General features: G+C 47.5%; 1 protein-coding gene across 1 annotated transcript in view; it reads right to left on the bottom strand.

Annotated features, from left to right (window-relative positions):
- Positions 1-14,522, bottom strand: part of LOC116352995 (dynein heavy chain 6, axonemal-like) — a gene marked incomplete at its 5' end in the record, with an annotated part of 55,930 nt that overhangs the window by 18,140 nt on the left and 23,268 nt on the right. Inside the window, 7 exon segments of the mRNA XM_031818245.1 lie at positions 3,607-3,745; positions 4,936-5,082; positions 5,826-5,914; positions 7,308-7,468; positions 9,564-9,754; positions 10,409-10,596; positions 11,352-11,487. Coding sequence (XP_031674105.1) covers positions 3,607-3,745; positions 4,936-5,082; positions 5,826-5,914; positions 7,308-7,468; positions 9,564-9,754; positions 10,409-10,596; positions 11,352-11,487 — 1,051 coding nt within the window.

Below are 14,522 nucleotides of genomic sequence, written 5' to 3'. Positions count from 1 at the left end.
AAAGAACGGTTCAATTAGGAATTAAACAAACATTACAAAGCCTGAAAAAAACGGAAGAATGGAAGAAATCAGTAATGAAATAAAATCTGGCCTCAGGAGCGTGTAATCCCCCCAAATACATTTTAAATGATGTATAATCATTATTAGAAGGTCAAATCTGAAAAAAGGGAAAAACACGTCAGTTTAGAGATACTTTTCGTAATGTAGTGTAGTAATGTAGAGTAGTAATGTAGTGTAGTAATGTAGTGTAGTAATGTAGAGTAGTAATGTAGTGTAGTAATGTAGTGTAGTAATGTAGTGTAGTAATGTAGTGTAGTAATGTAGAGTAGTAATGTAGTGTAGTAATGTAGTGTAGTGTAGTGTAGTAATGTAGTGTAGTAATGTAGTGTCGTAATGTAGTGTAGTAATGTAGTGTAGTAATGTAGTGTCGTAATGTAGTGTCGTAATGTAGTGTCGTAATGTAGTGTAGTAATGTAGTGTAGTAATGTAGTGTCGTAATGTAGTGTCGTAATGTAGTGTCGTAATGTAGTGTAGTAATGTAGTGTAGTAATGTAGTGTCGTAATGTAGTGTCGTAATGTAGTGTCGTAATGTAGTGTAGTAATGTAGAGTAGTAATGTGGTGTAGTAATGTAGTGTAGTAATGTAGTGTATGTGGACACCTCCTTGTCAAACATCATTCGCAAATTAAATCCAATTTTACTGGTCACATGTTATTGCAGGTGTAGCGAAATGCTTGTGTTCCTAGCTACAAAAGTACAGTAGTGTCTAACAATTCACAACAATACCTGCTACTAAACCTCCCAGAACCTCAGGGTCTTCCCTGCTACTAAACCTCAGGGTCTTCCCTGCTACTAAACCTCAGGGTCTTCCCTGCTACTAAACCTCAGGGTCTTCCCTGCTACTAAACCTCCCAGAACCTCAGGGTCTTCCCTGCTACTAAACCTCAGGGTCTTCCCTGCTACTAAACTTCAGGGTCTTCCCTGCTACTAAACCTCCCAGAACCGCAGGGTCTTTCCTGCTACTAAACCTCTCAGAACCTCAGGGTCTTCCCTGCTACTAAACCTCCCAGAACCTCAGGGTCTTCCCTGCTACTAAACCTCCCAGAACCTCAGGGTCTTCCCTGCTACTAAACCTCCCAGAACCTCAGGGTCTTCCCTGCTACTAAACCTCCCAGAACCTCAGGATCTTCCCTGCTACTAAACCTCCCAGAACCTCAGGGTCTTCCCTGCTACTAAACCTCCCAGAACCTCAGGGTCTTCCCTACTACTAAACCTCCCAGAACCTCAGGGTCTTCCCTGCTACTAAACCTCCCAGAACCTCAGGGTCTTCCCTGCTACTAAACCTCCCAGAACCTCAGGGTCTTCCCTGCTACTAAACCTCCCAGAACCTCAGGGTCTTCCCTGCTACTAAACCTCCCAGAACCTCAGGGTCTTCCCTGCTATTAAACCTCCCAGAACCTCAGGGTCTTCCCTGGTGCAAAACCTCCCAGAACCTCAGGGTCTTCCCTGCTACTAAACCTCCCAGAACCTCAGGGTCTTCCCTGCTACTAAACCTCCCAGAACCTCAGGGTCTTCCCTGCTACTAAACCTCCCAGAACCTCAGGGTCTTCCCTGCTATTAAACCTCCCAGAACCTCAGGGTCTTCCCTGGTGCAAAACCTCCCAGAACCTCAGTATCTTCACTGCTACTAAACCTCCCAGAACCTCGGGGTCTTCCCTGCTACTAAACCTCCCAGAACCTCAGGGTCTTCCCTGCTACTAAACCTCCCAGAACCTCAGGGTCTTCCCTACTACTAAACCTCCCAGAACCTCAGGGTATTCCCTGCTACTAAACCTCCCAGAACCTCAGGGTCTTCCCTGCTACTAAACCTCCCAGAACCTCAGGGTCTTCCCTGCTACTAAACCTCCCAGAACCTCAGGGTCTTCCCTGCTACTAAACCTCCCAGAACCTCAGGGTCTTCCCTGCTACTAAACCTCCCAGAACCTCAGGGTCTTCCCTGCTACTAAACCTCCCAGAACCTCAGGGTCTTCCTTGCTACTAAACCTCCCAGAACCTCAGGGTCTTCCCTGCTACTAAACCTCCCAGAACCTCAGGGTCTTCCCTGCTACTAAACCTCCCAGAACCTCAGGGTCTTCCCTGCTACTAAACCTCCCAGAACCTCAGGGTCTTCCCTGCTACTAAACCTCCCAGAACCTCAGGGTCTTCCCTGCTACTAAACCTCCCAGAACCTCAGGGTCTTCCCTGCTACTAAACCTCCCAGAACCTCAGGGTCTTCCCTGCTACTAAACCTCCCAGAAACTCAGGGTCTTCCCTGCTACTAAACCTCCCAGAACCTCAGGGTCTTCCCTGCTATTAAACCTCCCAGAACCTCAGGGTCTTCCCTGGTGCAAAACCTCCCAGAACCTCAGGGTCTTCCCTGCTACTAAACCTCCCAGAACCTCAGGGTCTTCCCTGCTACTAAACCTCCCAGAACCTCAGGGTCTTCCCTGCTACTAAACCTCCCAGAACCTCAGGGTCTTCCCTGCTATTAAACCTCCCAGAACCTCAGGGTCTTCCCTGGTGCAAAACCTCCCAGAACCTCAGTATCTTCACTGCTACTAAACCTCCCAGAACCTCAGGGTCTTCCCTGCTACTAAACCTCCCAGAACCTCAGGGTCTTCCCTGCTACTAAACCTCCCAGAACCTCAGGGTCTTCCCTACTACTAAACCTCCCAGAACCTCAGGGTATTCCCTGCTACTAAACCTCCCAGAACCTCAGGGTCTTCCCTGCTACTAAACCTCCCAGAACCTCAGGGTCTTCCCTGCTACTAAACCTCCCAGAACCTCAGGGTCTTCCCTGCTACTAAACCTCCCAGAACCTCAGGGTCTTCCCTGCTACTAAACCTCCCAGAACCTCAGGGTCTTCCCTGCTACTAAACCTCCCAGAACCTCAGGGTCTTCCCTGCTACTAAACCTCCCAGAACCTCAGGGTCTTCCCTGCTACTAAACCTCCCAGAACCTCAGGGTCTTCCCTGCTACCAAACCTCCCAGAACCTCAGGGTCTTCCCTGCTACTAAACCTCCCAGAACCTCAGGGTCTTCCCTGCTACTAAACCTCCCAGAACCTCAGGGTCTTCCCTGCTACTAAACCTCCCAGAACCTCAGGGTCTTCCCTGCTACTAAACCTCCCAGAACCTCAGGGTCTTCCCTGCTACTAAACCTCCCAGAACCTCAGGGTCTTCCCTGCTACTAAACCTCTCAGAACCTCAGGGTCTTCCCTTCTACTAAACCTCCCAGAACCTCAGGGTCTTCCCTGCTACTAAACCTCCCAGAACCTCAGGGTCTTCCCTGCTACTAAACCTCTCAGAACCTCAGGGTCTTCCCTGCTACTAAACCTCCCAGAACCTCAGGGTCTTCCCTGCTACTAAACCTCCCAGAACCTCAGGGTCTTCCCTGCTACTAAACCTCTCAGAACCTCACAGTGGCCAGCAGTAATGTGAATAATGGAGGACCCGACAGGGAGACAGGCAGACAGGGAGGCTGGAAGGGAGACAGGCAGGGAGACAGGCAAGGAGGGAGACAGACAGGCAGGGAGACAGGCAGGGCGGCCGATACACACACAGTCCTACCAGTGATGTAGATGAGAGCATCCCAAGGTATGTGACCAGTCTGACAGTAGAGGTTCTGGTTGAGCAGGGCACACTCTCTGTCGCTGTCGTTGAACTCATAACGGATGTTCCAACCCAGAGGACCAAACTTCTTCCTCTCCTGCAACACACACTCACTGTTTTTATTCTACTGTCAATCTCAACATCAGTTACAAAGACAATGAATACAGTAGGAGGTGTGTGTTCTGACCTGTATGATGGCGTGGAAGTAGACATAATGTATACAGTAGGAGGTGTGTGTTCTGACCTAATGAATACAGTAGGAGGTGTGTGTTCTGACCTGTATGATGGCGTGGAAGTAGACATAATGTATACAGTAGGAGGTGTGTGTTCTGACATAATGAATACAGTAGGAGGTGTGTGTTCTGACATAATGAATACAGTAGGAGATGTGTGTTCTGACATAATGAATACAGTAGGAGGTGTGTGTTCTGACATAATGAATACAGTAGGAGGTGTGTGTTCTGACATAATGAATACAGTAGGAGATGTGTGTTCTGACATAATGAATACAGTAGGTGGTGTGTATTCTGACATAATGAATACAGTAGGAGGTGTGTATTCTGACATAATGAATACAGTAGGAGGTGTGTGTTCTGACATAATGAATCCAGTAGGAGGTGTGTGTTCTGACATAATGAATACAGTAGGAGGTGTGTGTTCTGACATAATGAATACAGTAGGAGGTGTGTATTCTGACATAATGAATACAGTAGGAGGTGTGTGTTCTGACATAATGAATACAGTAGGAGGTGTGTGTTCTGACATAATGAATACAGTAGGAGGTGTGTGTTCTGACATAATGAATACAGTAGGAGGTGTGTATTCTGACATAATGAATACAGTAGGAGGTGTGTGTTCTGACATAATGAATACAGTAGGAGATGTGTGTTCTGACCTAATGAATACAGTAGGAGGTGTGTGTTCTGACATAATGAATACAGTAGGAGGTGTATTCTGACATAATGAATACAGTAGGAGGTGTGTGTTCTGACATAATGAATACAGTAGGAGGTGTGTATTCTGACATAATGAATACAGTAGGAGGTGTGTGTTCTGACATAATGAATACAGTAGGAGGTGTGTGTTCTGACATAATGAATACAGTAGGAAGTGTGTTCTGACATAATGAATACAGTATGAGGAGTGTATTCTGACATAATGAATACAGTAGGAGGTGTGTGTTCTGACATAATGAATCCAGTAGGAGGTGTGTGTTCTGACATAATGAATACAGTATGAGGAGTGTATTCTGACATAATGAATACAGTAGGAGGTGTGTGTTCTGACCTGTATGATGGCGTGGAAGAAGCAGACTCCAAAGATGATCTTCCTCCACTGGCGTCCCAGGATGTGCTCCTCAAAGAAGTTGTTGGTGATCTCAGTGAACGCCCGGCGCACGTTGGCACGTAGACCCTTAGGAGGCTCGTTGGTCACCTGGCCCACGCACACACACACACACACACACACACACACACACACACACACACACACACACACACACACACACACACACACACACACACAAACAAACAAACACAGACACACAGACGTCCACACACAGATGTGGAAATAAAAGGATAACCAATCAGATAATTCCGAGACATAGATATGCACCCACGCTCAATCACATGGGTTAGGTGTGTGTGAGCACACACGTGTGTATGTGCCTATAAAGAGCGATGGCCCTACATGTGTTTGTAAGCCATGTGTGACAGGACCACTCTCTCATGGTTAGAGAAGGCCCTGTGAGGGATATGAAACACTGTCCGGAGTGGCTAAGGTTGAGAGGAGTGGCTAAGGTTGAGAGGAGTGGCTAAGGTTGAGAGGACAATCTGTCCAAAGACGCAAACAGGAAATAACGGAATTGCTGAGGATCCATAAATATCTCAACAGAGCCTTGAGAATCCAATACTGTTTCAATTTAGACAATCCAAGATTATGCTCTAGAACCTAAGACTGAGTTGTAGAACTAAGTCTGAGATTGTAGAACCTAAGACTGAGATTCTAGAACCAAAGACTGAGATTCTAGAACCTAAGACTGAGTTTCATCATCTAAGACGGAGTTTCATATTCTAAGACTGAGTTCCAGAATCTAAAACGGAGTAGTAGAACCTAAATTTGAGTTGTAGAATGGAAGGTCTCTATGTCCTGTGACAGAGTGTAAAGATGAGCGTTACCTTGACAGAGTTCTGGAGGACGGTGACAGGGAACACCTTGGTGGGCATGGAGCTCAGGAACAACCTGAAGTTCTCATGGATCACCGTGTCTAACAGGGAGGAGGTGACAGAATGAGTCAGTAGACATAAACACAGCACACACACACAGGGTCAGTCCAGTCCATAGCGTGTCGTAGAGAGGTCCAGCAGCACAGGACAGCCGCAGGTGCAGGGTGTGTGTGTGAGAGCCATTCAAATCCCCATTCACCCTGTGTCCTGAACTAACCACACAGCAACACCTCACACCACCTGATACCCAGGTACATACAGGTGAAGTGTGAAGTTTACATCACTTAGGTTGGAGTCATTAAAACTAGTTTACATCACTTAGGTTGGAGTCATTAAAACTAGTTTACATCACTTAGGTTGGAGTCATTAAAACTAGTTTACATCACTTAGGTTGGAGTCATTAAAACTAGTTTACATCACTTAGGTTGGAGTCATTAAAACTAGTTTACATCACTTAGGTTGGAGTCATTAAAACTAGTCTACATCACTTAGGTTGGAGTCATTAAAACTAGTTTACATCACTTAGGTTGGAGTCATTAAAACTCGTTTTTCAACCACTCCACAAATGTCTTGTTAACAAACTGTAGTTTTGGCCAGTCGGTTTGGACATCTACTTTGTTTTGTTTTATTTTTTATTTGACCTTTATTTAACTAGGCAAGTCAGTTAATAACACATCCTACATCCTACCTATATGACCTAGGATGTTATATACTGTAGGGAATATGGTCAATATAAATGGTGTGTGTGTGTGTGTGTGTGTGTGTGTGTGTGTGTGTGTGTGTGTGTGTGTGTGTGTGTGTGTGTGTGTCTGTGTGTAGGGGGTGTGTGTGTGTCTACAGTGTGTGTGTCTGTGTGTAGTGTGTGTTTGTTTAGGGTGTCTGTGTGTAGGTTATGTGTGTGTGTGTGTGTGTGTGTGTGTGTGTGTGTGTGTGTGTGTGTGTGTGTGTGTGTGTGTGTGTGTGTGTGTGTGTGTAGGGGGTGTGTGTGTGTCTACAGTGTGTGTGTCTGTGTGTAGTGTGTGTTTGTTTAGGGTGTCTGTGTGTAGGTTATGTGTGTGTGTGTGTGTGTGTGTGTGTGTGTGTGTGTGTGTGTGTGTGTGTGTGTGTGTGTGTGTGTGTGTGTGTGTCTGTGTGTAGGGTGAGTGTCTGTGTGTGTGTACAGTGTGTGTGTCTGTGTGTAGGTGGTGTGTGTTTAGGGTGTCTGTATGTAGGGTGTGTCTGTGTGTAGGGGGTGTGTGTACAGTGTGTACAGTGTGTGTGTCTGTGTGTAGGTGGTGTGTGTTTAGGGTGTCTGTATGTAGGGTGTGTCTGTGTGTAGGGGGTGTGTGTGTGTGTACAGTGTGTGTGTCTGTGTGTAGGTGTTGTGTGTTTAGGGTGTCTGTATGTAGGGTGTGTCTGTGTGTAGGGTGTGTGTGTGTGTTTAGGGTGTCTGACCCGGCTCAGTGAAGGTCTTGATAAGTTCCTCCATGGCTAACATCCAGGACACAGCCAGGTGACAGTTCTGGAGGAAGATCCAGTTACCACTCTTCAGAGCTTCCAGAATCATCTTCTCAGCTATAGGACCCTGACCCTGACCTAGAGAGATAGACCTCACCCTGGAGAGAGAGACAGAGTTAATACTGAGAGACCCTGACCTAGAGAGATAGACCTCACCCTGGAGAGAGAGACAGAGTTAATACTGAGAGACCCTGACCTAGAGAGATAGACCTCACCCTGGAGAGAGAGACAGAGTTAATACTGAGAGACCCTGACCTAGAGAGATAGACCTCACCCTGGAGAGAGAGACAGAGTTAATACTGAGAGACCCTGACCTAGAGAGATAGACCTCACCCTGGAGAGAGAGACAGAGTTAATACTGAGAGACCCTGACCTAGAGAGATAGACCTCACCCTGGAGAGAGAGACATGGGGTTAATACTGAGAGACCCTGACCTAGAGAGATAGACCTCACCCTGGAGAGAGAGACATGGGGTTAATACTGAGAGACCCTGACCTAGAGAGATAGACCTCACCCTGGAGAGAGAGACAGAGTTAATACTGAGAGACCCTGACCTAGAGAGATAGACCTCACCCTGGAGAGAGAGACAGAGTTAATACTGAGAGACCCTGACCTAGAGAGATAGACCTCACCCTGGAGAGAGAGACAGAGTTAATACTGAGAGACCCTGACCTAGAGAGATAGACCTCACCCTGGAGAGAGAGACAGAGTTAATACTGAGAGACCCTGACCTAGAGAGATAGACCTCACCCTGGAGAGAGAGACAGAGTTAATACTGAGAGACCCTGACCTAGAGAGATAGACCTCACCCTGGAGAGAGAGACAGAGTTAATACTGAGAGACCCTGACCTAGAGAGATAGACCTCACCCTGGAGAGAGAGACAGAGTTAATACTGAGAGACCCTGACCTAGAGAGATAGACCTCACCCTGGAGAGAGAGACAGAGTTAATACTGAGAGACCCTGACCTAGAGAGATAGACCTCACCCTGGAGAGAGAGACAGAGTTAATACTGAGAGACCCTGACCTAGAGAGATAGACCTCACCCTGGAGAGAGAGACAGAGTTAATACTGAGAAACCCTGACCTAGAGAGATAGACCTCACCCTGGAGAGAGAGACATGGGGTTAATACTGAGAGACCCTGACCTAGAGAGATAGACCTCACCCTGGAGAGAGAGACAGAGTTAATACTGAGAGACCCTGACCTAGAGAGATAGACCTCACCCTGGAGAGAGAGACAGAGTTAATACTGAGAGACCCTGACCTAGAGAGATAGACCTCACCCTGGAGAGAGAGACAGAGTTAATACTGAGAGACCCTGACCTAGAGAGATAGACCTCACCCTGGAGAGAGAGACAGAGTTAATACTGAGAGACCCTGACCTAGAGAGATAGACCTCACCCTGGAGAGAGAGACAGAGTTAATACTGAGAGACAGAGTTAATACTGAGAGACCCTGACCTAGAGAGATTAGACCTCACCCTGGAGAGAGAGACATGGGGTTAATACTGAGAGACCCTGACCTAGAGAGATAGACCTCACCCTGGAGAGAGAGACATGGGGTTAATACTGAGAGACCCTGACCTAGAGAGATAGACCTTAATACTGAGAGACAGAGTTAATACTGAGAGACAGATGATTAATACTGAGAGACAGATGATTAATACTGAGAGACAGAGTTAATACTGAGAGACAGAGAGTTAATACTGAGAAACAGAGTAAATACTGGGAGACAGAGAGTTAATACTGAGAGACAGAGTTAATACTGAGAGACAGAGGATTAATACTGAGAGACAGAGTTAATACTGGGAGACAGAGAGTTAATACTGAGAGACAGATAGTTAATACTGAGAGACAGATAGTTAATACTGAGAGACAGAGTTAATACTGAGAGACAGAGTTAATACTGAGAGACAGAGTTAATACTGAGAGACAGAGAGGACCCTGACCTAGAGAGAGATTTGTATTTACTTATTTTTCATTTAACCTTTATTTAACTAGGCAAGTCAGTTAACAACAAATTCTTATTTACAATGACGGCCTACATCAGCCAAACCTGGACACATGATGAGAAAGAAGGACAAGTTGTTAATACTGAGATACAGGGGACGGACATAGAGAGGGGAACAGTCTCAGAGAGGGGGACAGTGGTACCCAACTACCCCTCCCTCCTCCCGCTGTCCCACCCCCTCACCTGTCCAGGTATCCCCTCTCCTTGGCAAAGCGTTGGAAGGCTCCCATGGGGTCTGATCCGGTACTGAGGATGAAGACCAGGGGGGTGGAGGGAGACATGTCACTGTAGAGAGTGGCCAGGTCAACAGGAGGGTTCTCTACAAACTGTTTCCCCAGGCTCACGATCACAAACTCTGTCACCGCAAACACCACCTAGAGGGAGGGAGAGTAAGTCAATTCCCTCTGGCTATCTACTCTGATTCCATAGTACTCTCCTCTGAGTGTTTCAGAGAGCAGAATAACTGCATTTACAAACGTTCAACACCAGCTGAATATGGCCTCTGTCAGCAAACGTTGGCAAAAAAACATAATTAAAATGTTGCCAGCAGTACAGTTACAGTCACCAACACTCAGGATAACATGAAAACAGCCTAACCAGCTCTGCTAGCTCAAGGAAAATGGTCAGAGTGAGGTGTTCTCTCATTATGTGTCTGGAAGTAGCTAGCCAGTTAGCTTGGGTGGTTGACGATAGTTGTGAGGTCAGAACGCTCGGCTCAGACCTAGTCCTCGCGCCAGAGCGTCCAGTATGCGCTCTGAACACTCCGAGAGCCAAACGCTCTGGATTTACCAACGTACAATCTGACAACGCTCAGACCACACTCTGGCACTCCAGATTGAATTTAAGAACACACCCTAAATAAAACGGATGGATGAACATAACTGCAAATATCGCTGTGTGGCCTGAAGGGCAACTTCTATCAAATATGACCATTGATATACAACATACAATGAGAGAGATGCCAAGAAAACTGGCAGCCCTTTCACCATCACAAGCAGACACACACGCACACCAATAACCCCCACTACCTTCTCCTCCATGAAGCTCTTGATGAGCACCAGTTTCTGGAAGGCCCCCAGTCTCTGATCCCAGTGACCCCTGACCCCGTTTGCCTTTTCCTTCTCTTCTTCAGACATCTCCTCTGAGTAGGGAGGCAGCTGGGAGTCAGACACGTAGCCCTGCCAGTTCTCTGGGTTGAAACACACTTCCAGACGACCTGGGAACACACACTCCAATATTCATCTACTTCTGTTGCTAGGCAGAAGAGTGTGTGTTCCCATTGACAACATTAGCAGATTACAAGGTAGTGGTAATCTCTAGGTTATTTTAGCCGTGTTACAACTCTACCTAGTGGTAATCTCTAGGTTATTTTAGCTGTGTGTTACTCTACCTAGTTTTATAGAGATGGGTGTCTAGGTTATTTTAGCTGTGTGTTACTCTACCTAGTTTTATAGAGATGGGTGTCTAGGTTATTTTAGCTGTGTGTTACTCTACCTAGTTTTATAGAGATGGGTGTCTAGGTTATTTTAGCTGTGTGTTACTACTCTACCTAGTTTTATAGAGATGGGTGTCTAGGTTATTTTAGCTGTGTGTTACTCTACCTAGTTTTATAGAGATGGGTGTCTAGGTTATTTTAGCTGTGTGTTACTGCTCTACCTAGTTTTATAGAGATGGGTGTCTAGGTTATTTTAGCTGTGTGTTACTCTACCTAGTTTTATAGAGATGGGTGTCTAGGTTATTTTAGCTGTGTGTTACTCTACCTAGTTTTATAGAGATGGGTGTCTAGGTTATTTTAGCTGTGTGTTACTCTACCTAGTTTTATAGAGATGGGTGTCTAGGTTATTTTAGCTGTGTGTTACTACTCTACCTAGTTTTATAGAGATGGGTGTCTAGGTTATTTTAGCTGTGTGTTACTCTACCTAGTTTTATAGAGATGGGTGTCTAGGTTATTTTAGCTGTGTGTTACTCTACCTAGTTTTATAGAGATGGGTGTGGCGGTGATCTCTCTCTTGATGCCATTGAAGCAGGGCAGAGTGTCCTCCAGCTCACAGCATGTCTGCCAGGTAAACTCTGACAGCCATGGCACCTCAGGCCTCTCTGGATGATCCTGATGGGGGAGAGGGAGGGAGAGAGAGACAGGGGGAGGGAGGGAGAGAGAGACAGCCAGGGGGAGGGAGGGAGAGAGAGACAGGGGGAGGGAGGGAGAGACAGCCAGGGGGAGGGAGGGAGAGAGAGAGCCAGGGGGAGAGAGAGGCAGGGGGGGAGGGAGAGAGACAGCCAGGGGGAGGGAGGGAGAGAGAGAACCAGGGGGGGGAGACAGGGGGAGGGAGAGAGAGCCAGAGGGAGGGAGAGACAGCCAGGGGGAGGGAGGGAGAGAGAGACAGCCAGGGGGGAGGGAGGGAGAGAGAGAGCCGGGGGGGGGGGGGGGGGGACAGCCAGGGGGGAGGGAGGGAGAGAGAGACAGCCAGAGGGAGAGACAGCCAGGGGGGAGGGAGGAAGAGACAGCCAGGGGGGAGGGATGAAGAGACAGCCAGGGGGGAGGGAGGGAGAGACAGCCAGGGGGAGGGAGGGAGAGACAGCCAGGGGGGAGGGAGGAAGAGACAGCCAGGGGGAGGGAGGGAGAGACAGCCAGGGGGGAGGGAGGGAGAGACAGCCAGGGGGGAGGGAGGGAGAGACAGCCAGGGGGGAGGGAGAGAGAGAGAGAGAGCCAGAGGAGAGGGAGGGAGAGAGAAGGGGTGGTGCGGCAAAGGAAAAGTTGGTCGGGTGTTGGAGATAGAGAGAGAGGGGAGAGGGATGGAGAAAGGGAGAGGGGACAAAAGATAAGAGAAGTGCAGTGGACAGAGAAGTGAATGGATAGATAGAGAGGGGGTGTGGAGAGGAGACATAAGAGAATGATAGATAGAGAGGGGGTGTGGAGAGGAGACATAAGAGAATGATAGATAGAGAGGGGGTGTAGAGAGGAGACATACGAGAATAATAGATAGAGAGGGGGTGTGGAGAGGAGACATAAGAGAATGATAGATAGAGAGGGGGTGTGGAGAGGAGACATAAGAGAATGATAGAGAGGGGGTGTGGAGAGGAGACATAAGAGAATGATAGATAGAGAGGGGGTGTGGAGAGGATACATAAGAGAATGATAGATAGAGAGGGGGTGTGGAGAGGAGACATAAGAGAATGATAGATAGAGAGGGGGTGTGGAGAGGAGACATAAGAGAATGATAGATAGAGAGGGGGTGTGGAGAGGAGACATAAGAGAATGATAGATAGAGGGGGGGTGTGGAGAGGAGACATAAGAGAATGATAGATAGAGGGGGGGGTGTGGAGAGGAGACATAAGAGAATGATAGATAGAGAGGGGGTGTGGAGAGGAGACATAAGAGAATGATAGATAGAGAGGGGGTGTGGAGAGGAGACATAAGAGAATGATAGATAGAGAGGGGGTGTGGAGAGGAGACATAAGAGAATGATAGATAGAGGGGGGTGTGGAGAGGAGACATAAGAGAATGATAGATAGAGGGGGGGTGTGGAGAGGAGACATAAGAGAATGATAGATAGAGGGGGGGTGTGGAGAGGAGACATAAGAGAATGATAGATAGAGGGGGGGTGTGGAGAGGAGATAGAAGAGAATGATAGATAGAGAGGGGGTGTGGAGAGGAGAGGAGATAGAAGAGAATGATAGATAGAGAGGGGGTGTGGAGAGGAGAGGAGACATAAGAGAATGATAGATAGAGGGGGGGGGTGGAGAGGAGAGGAGATAGAAGAGAATGATAGATAGAGGGGGGGTGTGGAGAGGAGAGGAGACATAAGAGAATGATAGATAGAGAGGGGGTGTGGAGAGGAGACATAAGAGAATGATAGATAGAGAGGGTGTTTGGAGCGGAGACATAAGAGAATGATAGATAGAGGGGGGGTGTGGAGAGGAGAGGAGATATAAGAGAATGATAGATAGAGAGGGGGTGTGGAGAGGAGACATAAGAGAATGATAGATAGAGAGGGGGTGTGGAGAGGAGAGGAGACATAAGAGAATGATAGATAGAGGGGGGGTGTGGAGAGGAGACATAAGAGAATGATAGATAGAGAGGGGGTGTGGAGAGGAGACATAAGAGAATGATAGATAGAGAGGGGGTGTGGAGAGGAGAGGAGACATAAGAGAATGATAGATAGAGGGGGGGGGGGGTGGAGAGGAGACATAAGAGAATGATAGATAGAGAGGGGGTGTGGAGAGGAGACATAAGAGAATGATAGATAGAGGGGGGGTGTGGAGAGGAGACATAAGAGAATGATAGATAGAGAGGGGGTGTGGAGAGGAGAGGAGATAGAAGAGAATGATAGATAGAGAGGGGGTGTGGAGAGGAGAGGAGATAGAAGAGAATGATAGATAGAGAGGGGGTGTGGAGAGGAGAGGAGATAGAAGAGAATGATAGATAGAGAGGGGGTGTGGAGAGGAGACATAAGAGAATGATAGATAGAGAGGGGGTGTGGAGAGGAGAGGAGACATAAGAGAATGATAGATAGAGGGGGGGTGTGGAGAGGAGACATAAGAGAATGATAGATAGAGAGGGGGTGTGGAGAGGAGACATAAGAGAATGATAGATAGAGGGGGGGTGTGGAGAGGAGACATAAGAGAATGATAGATAGAGAGGGGGTGTGGAGAGGAGACATAAGAGAATGATAGATAGAGAGGGGGTGTGGAGAGGAGACATAAGAGAATGATAGATAGAGAGGGGGTGTGGAGAGGAGACATAAGAGAATGATAGATAGAGAGGGGGTGTGGAGAGGAGACATAAGAGAATGATAGATAGAGAGGGGGTGTGGAGAGGAGACATAAGAGAATGATAGATAGAGAGGGGGTGTGGAGAGGAGATAGAAGAGAATGATAGATAGAGGGGGGTGTGGAGAGGAGACAGAAGAGGAGAGAGGACAAGGGGACATTGGGTATTACGTGGAGAACCGAGGTGATGGATGGAGAGAAGATGAGGTGGCAGGTGAAAGAAGATAAGCAGGGGAGGACGGAGGATCAGGACATCATTTTAATGAGAATGTTCCCCCAATGGTTTAGGGTCCCAGTTTCAGACAAAGCGGCCATCTTTCCCATGCTTAAATAACGACATATAGAGACAGACTAAACCGCCCATTAGATATA

Source organism: Oncorhynchus kisutch, unplaced genomic scaffold (genome assembly GCF_002021735.2).
Source record: "Oncorhynchus kisutch isolate 150728-3 unplaced genomic scaffold, Okis_V2 scaffold1309, whole genome shotgun sequence".
NCBI classification, from domain to species: Eukaryota; Metazoa; Chordata; class Actinopteri; order Salmoniformes; family Salmonidae; genus Oncorhynchus; species Oncorhynchus kisutch.
The sequence above is the reverse complement of the archived record's forward strand: the minus strand, read 5'-3'. Positions and strand labels throughout refer to the sequence as shown.